Below are 13,037 nucleotides of genomic sequence, written 5' to 3' on the forward strand. Positions count from 1 at the left end.
TAAATTTTTATGTGTTGCATAATATTTAGATATCTCCCCCTCCCCCCCCCCACGTTGCTTCTTTTGAAAGGAGGAATTTGTGTACATGATGCCTATTGAATTAGATTACAAGTGCCTCTGGGCAGGTACTTCATGTACTCCAGGCTCACATTAATATCTTCTGGCCTGGGCAGCAAGCAGTGTAACATATTGAATGTAAGATCAATTTTCCCATTTCTGATTTTGGTGAAATTTGTTTCTTTTGCCATTTAACATTTTTATGTGTATATTAGTGATATATTGCTGCATTAAACATTTACCAGTCCCCATTTATTTGTTCAAACTTTTGGAAATTTTATCTTTTTGTGATGTTTAGAGGTCAAAAAAAGGTTTAATAATGTGAACATCATTAGATGTATGAAGATCAGCTAGTATGTTGTTGATGAATTAACTAAATACTTTTATCATCTTCAGTTATTCATTAATAGAACTTTGGCTGAATGTTCTTTTTTATCCCCCCTTGCTCTCAAGATTGTCTCAGGGCTCTGAAGTAGTATTGTCCAATGGAATATAATGAGAGCCACCTATGTAATTTAAAATTTTCTAGTAATATTAAAAAAGAATAAGAAGAAATCAGATAAAATTAATTTTAAGAATATATCTTATTTAACTCAGTATATCCAAAATATTATCATTTTAACATGTAACCTATACAGTATGTAAAAAATTATGAGATTATGTCACATTCTGTTTTTATTCAAAGTGTGTATTTATACTGACAGTACATATTAATCGTTACTAGCCACACTGTAGATACAACTACATGTGGCTTGTGGCTGTTAGTAATGAAGAGCACAGACCTAGATACTGATAAATAAAATAGTATATTTTAATTGAAAAATTAATACATTTTGTCTGTGTGTTGTGTGTTTTAGGTCTTTTTAAACAGTTCACTTGAAGTTATTCTATGTTGACAATACTGAGAGCTAGAAAGGAAATTCCAAGAATGTTTGAATTTTACAGTGTAGCATTGTCATACTCTTGAAGTTAAATAAATGGTTCATTATTATGCTGAGCAGGCTATTTCTTTTCCAGAGTTGTGAAAATTTGTTGGGTCATACCAATATGACAAAGTAAAAATTTTGGGTAATTGAGTTCTACAAAGCATATATAACCCAGCTAGCTGTCTTTGAGAAGCTCATTGATGCTTACAAATATACATAAACTATTTTCCCTTACATGATTAATTTGTATAAGATTGCTTCTCCGTGTGTATAGTTGTTTTTATTTCTAAAAACAAGGATGTGATTGATTTAGAGAATCATTAACTCAATCCTTGTCCTGTGTGATGGATGCTGCTGTGGCTGTCATGTGATTGGGCAGGACTTGGTACCTATCAGTGTAAACACATGGCACAGCTTGTTCCATGCCCTTTCTTATCTCCTTCAGAAAGAAGGGGTTGAGGTGTTTTGAGCAAATCTTATTGGTAAAGTCATGAATGTATTGCTTTTTTTTTTTTTTTTTTAAAGAATCATTTCCTTTCAGTTTTAACCATATTACTGTGTCTGCAAACAGTTTGTCAGCAGAGCAGCTTTCTGTTTTGACAATTTAGAATTGTATCTTCATCTTTGAAAAAAGACATGGTTGATGAGCTAGTTCAATTTTAAGATGTTTTACTTAGAAGATGATAGTGAAGATGAGAAGGTTCATGAAGGCTCATTAAGTAAAACTGAAGATGTTTACCATGGAAAGGCCCCTGCTGGTATTCTGGTGAGTTACATCCACCAATGTCCTAGTGACTTGTTTGCTTGCTCAGTCTGGATAATACTGAAAGAAGAGGGGAAAACACCCACCAAAAGAAAATTGACTGCCTTTTCTTTGGAAAATGTAGTGTCATAAGGGATTTTATTAACTTTTAAATGTTAGATTCCTTTCAACAAATCTTTGCCCACCTTATCTCCTGCATTCTCGCTACACCATCTTTCTACCTTTTTCCATTTATTAGTTAACAAAAACTTTCTGCCTTAAAAAAAAAAAAAAAAAATGAAGCTGATGACTTAAACTGAAAATTTTTTTTTTTAAACTGGGTTTCAAACTAACTGTATCTGGTTTCACATTCTCTTCTAAGTTTCTAGCCAAAAAATTTTTTAAATACCTAATATTTTGAAACTGGCATTTTATTCTGATATATGATGGAGAAGTGTGACTGTAGTCTTTATTCTCCTATGATTGCAAACAAACAAAAAAATTTTAAGCTTGAAATAGTGGGGAAAATGCATAATGTCTGATTTAAAAAAATATTTTTTAATTTAGAGAGTGTGTGTGTGTGTATACATATATATGTGTGTGTGTGTGTGTGTGTGTGTGTATATATATATATATATAAAAAATTTGGATGTCTGAGCTTTTTAATCTTTTAGAGTTTTCTCCCTTACAAGGTATAAAACAAGTCATATAAACTTAGGGTTAAGTTCTAGACGTCTGCATTAAGGAAACAAAATCAGGTGAATTGAAGACAATATTATTTAACTCTACCGATGGAATCTTTTCCTTTAAAAATAATCTGAAGTAAATGCAATGAAGTAAATATTATTTTTAGAAAATTAAGTGTATATGTTTTTATGAAAACAAGCATAAAATAAACAGGACAAAAATCAGTTTCTAAAATCTGTGGCTCATAATCAGATTGATTTTTTTTTTTTTTTTTAGTTAAAAAAATTTATCACCTTTAAAAACTATCACATTTTGTCTGTTTTTGCTTTTGGATCTGTTGGTAAAGGTACTTTTTCAGGGCTCTTAGGAATTGATGTAACTGGACATTGTTTGAATATGGACATCATTTGAGTATGAATGGAAGTTAGGTACAACTGAGAGGCAATTTACTCTTGAAATTTACATTTTAATAGTATAGATTATATGTATGTGTGGATTCATGCACTTTTATTGTAAAAGTCAGAAAGGAGAATAGTGAACATAGCTGATTTGAAATATTTAAAAATTTCATTTAGTGAGTAGCACTAACACAAACCACCTATCATAGGAAGTGCTTTGTAAAGGGAGGTTGATAGGTGTTTGATTAGGTTGCATTTTATTATCAGTTCCCTTTTATGGTAATGTTAGAACATTGATTCCATAGGTTACCTCCCTGCCCCAAGAGAAACTTGGATTTTCTGAATGACTAGTGTTCAGTACTACATTTGATATCTACTTAATAAGTTGTACTGATCATATAGGAGTTAGACTTTATAACTTGGGTGTGTGTAAGTGTTTGTGTGGTGAGAGGGAGAGGGCGAATCCTGGTTTTCAGGGTACAGGCCCTCAGTGACCTGGATGCTCCCTTCTAGTCATGCTGTCTGGGCATATCTCTTGTTGGAAGGTGAAAGTTTTCATCTTAATGAAGCTGATTTTATGTATTTGGAATGTAAATGTATAAATCTAATAATTTTTTTAAAAGCTATCTGTGCTTTGTTAGAAATTGAGAAAATTTTAAAAATTATGTTACCATAATTTCTAAACAAGGGAAGATAATTCCTTTATTTGGTAAGGTAAAGGCCAAAATTGTTTCATAGTCAGATACCCTGAAGTTCCTAAATAATGTACTGGCCTTATTTACCCTCACTTATTTTAAATCCCCTTGATTGCATTTTTAAAAATTAGGGCAGAATGTACTATTGAGGTTCTTAGCCAAACTTGTAATCCTAAGAAATGCTTCTAGAATTGAGTCTTTCTTTGGTTTAGAACTGGAGGAACTCAGGTTGTGGGATAGGGGGGACATCAGGCCATTCTTATTAGAGATGAGAATGAATCCCTGTTCATGAGGCAGAAGTGAGACTTGACCTTGGTTGGATCTTCACATTTCCACCAGCTACAGGGGACAGGAAGCTCTGAGGGGGCAGTGAAAGGTCAGCTGAAGGAGGAACACACCTGAGTTCAGGCAAGAGAACTTTATTGGGGAGTTACCTGCCCGGCTGACTCCTAAGACGGAGTCAGCGCCAGTATCTCTAACAAGCAGGGTTATATAGGGGATGTATGGGTGAGGGGCTGGTAGCCCTTAGAGGCAGAGGACAGTGTGATTTGGCTACTTGCGTAGGTATAACCGTAAGGAGACCAAGGGAAGTCTCCACTCCCAGGGTGATTCTGGACACCTGGCGTGGTGTTCTGGAACATTCTGTTTCTCAGAATTCTTTTCATATATCAAGGGAGTAGGGAGTTGGAGACCTTGGCATATGGAGGGAGTTGGAGACTTTGGCTGCAACCCGATCAGGCAGTGCTCTCCATCCTTGTCCCTCTGCTCTCTTTGTCAAAGGACCTGGGCACGTTGAGTCCCAAAAGGTCACTTTTCCAGAGAGAATTTTGTATTTTTATATTATTTACAGCAAGATTTAGTAACATAAACAGTGGTAGAAAATAACTAGCCACCCTGTAGGTGGAGTGTGTGGCTTGGGGCAGTGTGCTTTATACTGAGAGTTAGGAAACCCTCAGTAAGGGATGGAGTGGGGTGGAGAAGCCATCACCCCCACCCCACTTCCCAGCACATTTGTTATTACTCCCTGCTGCCCCAAATCCTAGAACAGCACTAGGTGAATGAGTCCAAAATCAAACACTTTCCTCCAACCCAGCATGGAAATGTTCACAAAACTGATTAAGAATTTAGTGGCATAGAATTTTATTTCCTCACAGAAATGTGGTGGTGTTACTAATTAGGCAGTTTGAGGGAGTAAATTCTGTTAGAATCTTTTTGTTTTCACAAATTGTTTGCCTCTTTAAATCCTGATGTCACAGATGAGCTCAGGTATTTGAGGAAGAATAATTTAGAGGCTGTGGCTAGAGTTATGTTTATGCTGTTTGAAAATTGTTATCCATTTTTATATTTGTGCCCTCATCTGTTTTCAGAAAGAAAGACTGAAAGATAGTTTACAGTTAAAACATGTCATATACAACTGCTCCACAATACGGTAGAGTGCATGACTAAACAATTTAAAGAAAACATAATTCTCTTCATTCAGCAAATATTTATTTGCCACACTGAATCTGCTAGATGCTCACATATTTTTTTGTTTGCATTTACTAAAATATCTGAATTATTTGCTGCTTTGATTTTGTGAGTAACATAACTGGATAGATATCTGTCAGATGGCTATATAAATATCACCTCTTTTAGTTTGTCCAGATACTTGGTCCTAATTACATACTCTTAGATGACTGAGCTATTTCATTCAGTTGATTAGGAAAAGCCCAGTATATAAATCTGATCCAGGTGCTAGTCAGTTTTGTGCATAGAAAATAAAAGTTGTAATCCCATCACTGTCTTTAGCCATCTCAAGAAGTCAGGTGTAGGTCTAGTCTAGAGGAATTGGACATAGTTATTTGAAAGATCTAAATAAAAACATTACCTCTCTTGGAAATACACTTAGTTTTTTATAATTTGTACAATCATACCTTAGATATTAAATATTCAAAATAAACCAGTTCTACTGAAGAATAAATTATAGACATCAATCCTAGAGTAGATAATTTTTGCATGTTGTATGTTATTTATATAATTGAAAGGGGAGAAAATAATTCTTGGTATTTTTTTTATTTTACTGTTTTGCTGCTTGTTCCAGAAAAATATATTTTTTTGTCTCTTCTTTGAAACCTATTGCATAACCTTAGAACCATTGTCTAACTTCTCTTACTTTCTTGAGACATTTGGGTAAAAGATATTTTTCAAAGGGTAGAAATAACAATATGCTGATCTTGTTTTATTATTGTTTGAACTGTGATGAAATCATGCTTAGAACTTTGTGTGCTCTTGGTGTACCATCTTAATCTTAGCCCCTGTCTGTGGAGAAAAGGCCTTCATCAGAAATTTGCCTAATTCCCAGGAAAATCCTTTAGGGAAAACTGTGTAATCTCTAGACTGTTGCTGCATTCTCTGAGATTTAGCTGAATTTCACTTGAATGCAAATAGAGAGGCTATCTTCACTTGGGTCAAGGTCAGTAGCAGAGATTATAAAAGTCATTTGTCATCTCTCTTTTCTAACAGAATGAAGTCATAACCACTCTAGACTGATACTTAGTCATAAAATTCAAATTGGAAAAGTAATTCATTCAGGGGATGTGAGGCAGGAGAGGAGCAGGAAGTATACCCTACAATACTCTTCACTCCCTGAGCACTGAGGTTTTCAAGAGGGGACTGGGAATTAATTCACTTCCTTGTGGTCATCAGACATAGTTTGATAAGCTGCTATTTTGGGGCCACTTGAGGGCTTTAAAAAGTATTTGTATCTGTAATCTGGGGGGTAGCCTGGGCATTGGGATTCCTCAGAACTCCTCAGTGATTCTAATGGCAGCCAAGGATGGTGATTCCCAAGGACATTGATTCCCAACTCTGATCACTGGAGCCCTTGCTAACCTTTAAATATAAAACTCAGATTTCCTAGACAGACTGAATTGAAGAGGGGGATAGTGGAAACCAGGAATTGTTTTGTTTTTAAAACTGAATTACAGACTTGATTCAGACATATTCAGATATTTTCAGCTGCAGTCCTTTTTCTGTTTCAGTATCCAATCCAGAATCCCACTTTGCATTTAGTTGTTATGTCACTGTAGTCTTCCAATCAGTGACAGTACCTCAGTCTTTTCTTGTCTTTCATGATCTTAATACTCTCAGTGAGTTCTGGTCAGATATTTTATAGAATTTCCCCAATTTTGAGTTTGTCTGATGTCTCCTAATTAGGTGGAAATCGTATTTTTGGCAAGAAAATCAGGGACCTGGTGTGCCCTTTTTAGTAAATCATCAGGGGGTTCCTAAGGTCAATGTGTCTTATTACTGGTGAGGTTTTCCTAGATCACTTGATGCAGGTGGTGTCTGTATGGTTCTTTACTGTAAAATTACAATTTGTCCTTTTGTAACGAATATATATCTTGGGAAAGATACTTTGAGAATATGCAAACATCCTATTTCTCCTCAAACTTTAATCATCTATTTTTAACATCCTATTGCCTGCCACAATTATTACTGTGATGTTCTGTTTCCCTCACTCTTTTTTTAAAAATTTATTATTTTTTCCTTATTGATTTTTAGAGGGAAAGGAAGGAAGAGGGAGAGAGAGAGATAGAAACATGGATGAGAGAGAACATCAATTGGCCACCTCCTGCATGTCCCCCACTGAGGATTGGGCCCATAGCCTGGGCGTGTGTCCTGACCAGAAATCAAACCGGTGACCTCTTGGTGCATGGGTCCACGCTCCACCACTGAGCCACATCGGCTGGGCTCCTATATTTATTTAACATGCTCCTCCTATTCTTTTGATTTTGAGTACTTTTCTACTTTCTGTCTCCAGCAACATCTTGTATTTTCCTACTCCCAGCACTGGGATCAGCCACTTCTCCAAGTAGTCCTGGCTCTTTTTATTGGAAGATAGTACTTAGAAACCAAGATCTGGTTTATAGATGCAGTTACTGCTTTTAGAATATTATTTTCTTTTTTTTTTATTCTCACCAGAGGATATGTTTTATTGATTTGAGAGAGATAGATATCAATGTGAGAGAGAAACATCAATTGGTTGCCTCCCATACACACCCAACCTGGGATTGAACTCACAACTTAGGTATATGCCTGATCAGCAATGAAACCAATAACCTTCTTGTTGTATGGGATGACACTCAACCAACCAAGCCACCTGGCAAGGCCTTCTAGAGTATTCTTGATTCTATATCATCTTAGCAGAGAGAGCCCAGATATTAAATATGTATTCTGGCCCAGGCATAAGCACGTCTATATTTGTGTATCTGTCCATAGAGACTTTCAATTCCAGGCCAATACTACAGGGTTCATTTAAGCCTTCCCTGTAGGAAATTGTGTTTAAGTTAGACACTTCCCAGGTTCTTATGGTTACTCACACTTGGGAAACAATGGCTTTTGCATATATATCTGTTAGGTGTATTGTGGACCAAAGGCAAAGGCTCTTGTGGCTTTGTTAAGTACTTGTCATTGATGAACTGTCTCTTAAAATCATCATTTTCCATACTTGAGTTAATCATCATTTCTTCTTAACACTGAAAATAATTTTTATGTAACTAAGGGAACTCAGCCTTCTAGGAAAAAAAAGTCCCGTTTCTTGTAGTAGAGTGGGAACCAGTCCAGTTTTGTGGCCAGCATTCTTACACAAATTTGTGAAGAGAAGTTGAGTTCACTTGAGGGAATGCTTAGTGGTTTGAATGCATAGGGAGTGTGTACAGGGTAGGTCAGAAGTAGGTTTACAGTTGTGAGTACATGAAACACACTTTAGTAATGTATTATTATTTATTAATTGTATTATTTTCCATGTGAACAACTATAAACCTACTTTTGCCCCACCTTGTGTATTTCTATATACACAAGCCACTCAAGCAAGTGACAAAAATTGCAGAATTTCCTAAAACTAAATTATCTTGTTTTTGATAGGCAGTTTGCATTCTTTTTCTAAAGTGTAGGTTTCTAAAGCAGGTATTTGTCAGACTTCTTGATAATAAACCCCTCGGTCTTGGGTTGTTGAGGGTGATTGGATGGTGAGCTTTAGACCTGCAAGTGCTTGTTAAGTTAGTAAAGCTTGGCATGTCTTTCCCTAGACCTTCAAACTACAGGAATATGTTCATTTGTTTCCAGTCTCACAGCTGTGATTTTTACTGTAAAAGAGTCATAATGTTAGTTCCTGACTTCTAGGTCAGTGAGTAGATAGAACAAATAAAGTCAGGATGTTTCAGAGAAAATTATATTCTACTGGTATCTAGAGTTAAAGTGATAGTCATCACTGAAAATACTATATATGGTTTCCATGGAAACCTGTTAAGATTGTGTGCCTTTCATACATGACATTGAGCCAATCAGATTTCCTGTTTTATTTTAGAGTTGCTTATGATTATCAGTGATCACCACCAAAATAGGTTACCCACACAATTCTCTTATCCTAGAAAATTTAAGATGAGAACATCTTAAATATTATTTATGATCATAATGTAATCATATCGTTTAGGCTACTCATAATAAAAAGCTTAACATTTTCACCCTGGCTGGTTTGGCTTAGTGATTAGAGCGTTGGCCCACAGACCCAAGGCTCATGAGTTCAGTTCCCAGTCAGGGGCACTACTGGGCTGCAGGTTTGATCCCTGACCTCAGGGTCATGCAGGAGGCAACCAATCGATGTGTTTCTCTTACATCAATCTTTCTCTTTCTCCCTCCGGTCCTCCTTCCCTCCCTCCCTTCTACTCTGTCTAAAAAAAAAAATCAATGGAAAAATATCCTTGGGTAAGGATTATCAAAACAACAAAAAAGCTTAACATTTTCATGTATGATAGCATGTGGAAGAATCATCATTATCTTCTAAATGCACTTATGAAATTCCTACTTACACGTAACCCTGAAAACTACATAAACTAAGCATTACTATTTCTAGGAGCTTGTGGTAAAAAGAGCCTGGACATGTGAGACAGACCTGAGCTATTGTCTGTGCCTGTCACTGTGTAACTGTTCAGGTAAGTTGCTTGCTTATCTTCTCTGAGCCCCAGTTTTTTTGCTAGTACAATGTATGTAACATATACCTCGCCTAATCACGAGGATTAAATGGGGTGAGGTATGTAAAATGGCATTTGGAAGGGATCACTGTTACTGCCCTCTTTCTCTTTTTTCCCCCATCTCTTCCTCATGACTAACACTAGGAGGAATACTGAGTAAAACATTTGAATTGTAGTTCGGGTTATATGTGATTTGCCAAGGATGTGCATAATTTAAAATGTTATGATGTGACTAAGTGAAGAGTTTTATTTTCACCAGTGTAAGTGAATTTAACTTCCTTATATAAAAATCCAAATTTATGAAACAGTTAAATTATCACCACTTTATAATAATAAAATAATTTAAGAAGGGACTTATTTTAATAGCAAACTCTTCCTAGTGCACTGAAGGTATCTTAAAAATAATAGCTACAAAATCAACCTTGCAAAAACACTTCTAAGCAATCTCACTCCTACGTATTTAACAAAATAAAATGAAATTTTGTTCACACATAGCTTGTACACAAATGTTTTTAGTAGCTTTATTTGTAATTGCCCTAGACTAGAATAACCTAGGTATCTTTCAACTGGTAGATGGATGAACAGACTTTGGTACATTGGTACAGTGGTGTACTATTTAACACCAAGTAACAAACTACTGATATCTGCAAGAATGTGTGTGTGTTATAATTTAATGTATTTCAATAGCAAACTTACAGGAACAGCACAGAAGACAGACAACATTAAAAACATGTACTTGCCATGTAGGACAGCTTGGTTAGAAAAGTATAGCGAATGGAAGGAATCTACTGTATGATAAAAATGCTACAAACACCATTTAGTTGCCATCAATAAGAAATGTACTTGTATTTAAAAAATGCAAATGCTGGCATTGTCCAGAAAAATTTAGCAGCTTTATTTATATTGTTATAAAGTTAAACTGCTGAAACTTGTTCACTGAAACATTTTGACTTGCGTTAATGCTTTATGTCCCCGCATTTATATTTTAAAAATTCACACACAAATGAAAAATGAGAAATGATTTCTGTTCCCTATTTTCAAGTTGCAATCATATACTTAGGTACCTTTTCACCCAATGGGAAAAAAAATATCTAACGTTCAGAACTACCAATAACAAAGAATTTTTTTTTTTAAGAATGAAATGTTTCCCATCATAGTGGATTCTTAAGCATGTATGTGGCAATCTAGCTGGATGTCTTTTGGCATTATTGTCACTTGTTTGGCATGGACAGCACACAGGTTGGTATCTTCAAAAAGGCCAACCAGGTAGGCCTCACTTGCCTCCTGTAAACCACCAGTAGCTGCACTCCAGAAATGCAGATCTGTTTTGAAGTCCTGAGAAGTTTCTCACACCAGATCCTGGAAGAGAAGTTTGAGAATCAGAAGTTCAGTGGACTTCTGATAACATCTAATTTCACGGAGTACCATAGTACCAGGCCTGTAATGATGAGGTTTCTTCACCCCTACAATAGAGGGTGCACTCTTGTAAGCCGCTTTGGTAGCCAGTTATTTCCTCAGTGCTTTACCACCTGTGTATTTTCTGCAGCCTTCTTTGTATGAGCCATGGTATAAAGACCTCTTTACTTAACCCTCTGCTCCTTCAGCTGGAGCTTGGCAAGCTGTATGTGTATATTTTTTAGAGCAAAAGCAAATTTTATTCAGGTAGAGAAAAAAAAGCTAGGATTCAGGTTCCTGGAGACAGGAACAAGGGTTGAGGAGCCCAAGGCCTTCCTGATTGCAAGTCTCACAGGGTATTAAAACCGTATTGATTAATTTCACATGCATTATGCTAAATGAGAGAAGCCATATTCAAAAAGTTACATACTGTGTGGTTCTAGTTATATGACATTCTGGAAAAAGCAAAACTAAGCAACAGTAAACAGATCAGTAGTTGGCAGGAGATGGGGGGAAAAAAGGATTTATCACAAAGGACCATTGGGGTGTTTTGGGGGTGATCTAGTTCTGTATCTTGATAACAGTTGTGATTACGTGGTTAAAATTGTACAATACAAAAGGGTTAATTTTACTGTATGTAAAATGAACCTAATTTTTTTTTTTAAAAAAGAGTCTATTTTGAATAGTTCAAGGTACAGTTATTAATAATTTGAAATCTTATTGCATTTCATAGCAGAATTGGCATGAGCATTCAGCGAGAAGTTTTATATGCTGATAGGTATAACCATTACACAAAGGTTGACTAAGTAATATCTTTCATGATTAATTGCTTTTTTTTTTTAATCCTCACCCAAGGATATTTTTTCATTTATCTTCAGATAGAGTAGGACAGAGGGAAGGGGAAGGGAAAAAGAGAAAGAAACAGAAGCATCAATGTGAGAGAGACACATCGATTGATTGCCTCCTAGACGACCCCAACCAAGGCCAGGGATCGAACTGCAACCGAGGTACGTGCCCTTGACCAAAATTGAACCTTCCACTCTTTGGTCCATGGGCCAACACTAACCGCTGAGCAAATCTGGCCAGGGCTAATTGCATTTTTTAATGTTTCTTTACAGTGTCCAGTCAGGTTAAATGTTCCCTGTAACATTTATGATCAGTTACCTCATGTACAGGTATATTAGAACTGGATATATTGTAGTCATGACAGGAAAAGGTATCAGAAAGCTTCATTTACAAGGCATTATTCTGCCATTTGAAATAATGAATGGAGAAGCAGTGAAGAGAAATAAAGGAAAGAGAAGCATTAAATTTTGTAGAGCTGTGATAGATCAAAACAAGTTTGGTCACAGGAACAATGTGGGGGTTGAAGGCAGTTGAGCCCCAAGTTGTTGGGGCCCTGAGTGTGCAGCTTTCTACTTTAGGATATATTCAAGGAACAAAAATTTTATTATGTGTAGCGAAATCTAAAGATATGTGTGAAATTGAACATTTAGTTTCCCTTGCTCTGTACCAGTTCTGTTGCTGAAGAAAATAAATAATTCGGATACTTGTTGAGCATTAGGAAAATGAAACTATTGCTACCTGCCATTTACCTTGAAGGTTGTGCCTTAGAGAATTGTGATGTTGGACATTTTCATGTAAGTAGATTGACTGTTAGGAAATGATAACCACATAACTTTGTTTTCTTTCACTCTCTGTATGATCACTGTCACATTTAGCCTTGTCTGTGTCTCAACTGACTTCCCCACACTGACTTCCCCTGACAGACCAACAATCTTTCTTCCGCCATAAGTTGCTGTGGGGCTGGCTGCTCAGTGTTCTTCAGAGCAATCTGCACAGATGTCATTTGTTCTCACAGGGATATTTTTAGATTTACCCATTTGAAGTGGATGTCATTTTAATTGATACTCATATACACTATACTTATGCAGGTTTTTTCTCTGAGGTTTTCACAAGCATTGGTTTCTGAATATCTGAGCATTGCTTTTGGAACATTGGGTTGGCCTCCATTCTTTGGCGTTTTTTTAATGTGTGGTGCTGTGTGTGTGTGTGTACAGATATATCTTTACCTACCTCTTGAATTTCTGTCTTATTCAGGTTATTATAATATAAAATATTGTATA

The 13,037-nt window shown here is 36.0% G+C and overlaps 1 protein-coding gene across 5 annotated transcripts in view; it reads left to right on the forward strand.

Moving 5' to 3' along the window:
* Positions 1–1,543: 1,543 nt before the first annotated feature.
* The window catches only part of LPIN2 (lipin 2), a 79,618-nt gene continuing 68,124 nt past the window's right edge, over positions 1,544–13,037 (forward strand). The window contains exons 1-2 of one of the 5 annotated variants that reach the window (XM_036246061.1): positions 1,729–1,749; positions 9,399–9,477. Coding sequence is in view for 2 of the 5 variants with exons in the window: in XM_036246059.1 (XP_036101952.1) it covers positions 1,648–1,749 (102 nt within the window). In the remaining 3 variants the exon portion in view is untranslated. Of the gene's footprint in view, positions 1,750–9,398; positions 9,478–10,651; positions 10,756–13,037 lie in introns of those variants that run through there. The other 4 variants (XM_036246060.1, XM_036246059.1, XM_036246057.1 and 1 more) reach the window with 4 other exon arrangements.

This window comes from Molossus molossus, unplaced genomic scaffold (genome assembly GCF_014108415.1).
Source record: "Molossus molossus isolate mMolMol1 unplaced genomic scaffold, mMolMol1.p scaffold_m16_p_6, whole genome shotgun sequence".
Classification (NCBI taxonomy): domain Eukaryota; kingdom Metazoa; phylum Chordata; class Mammalia; order Chiroptera; family Molossidae; genus Molossus; species Molossus molossus.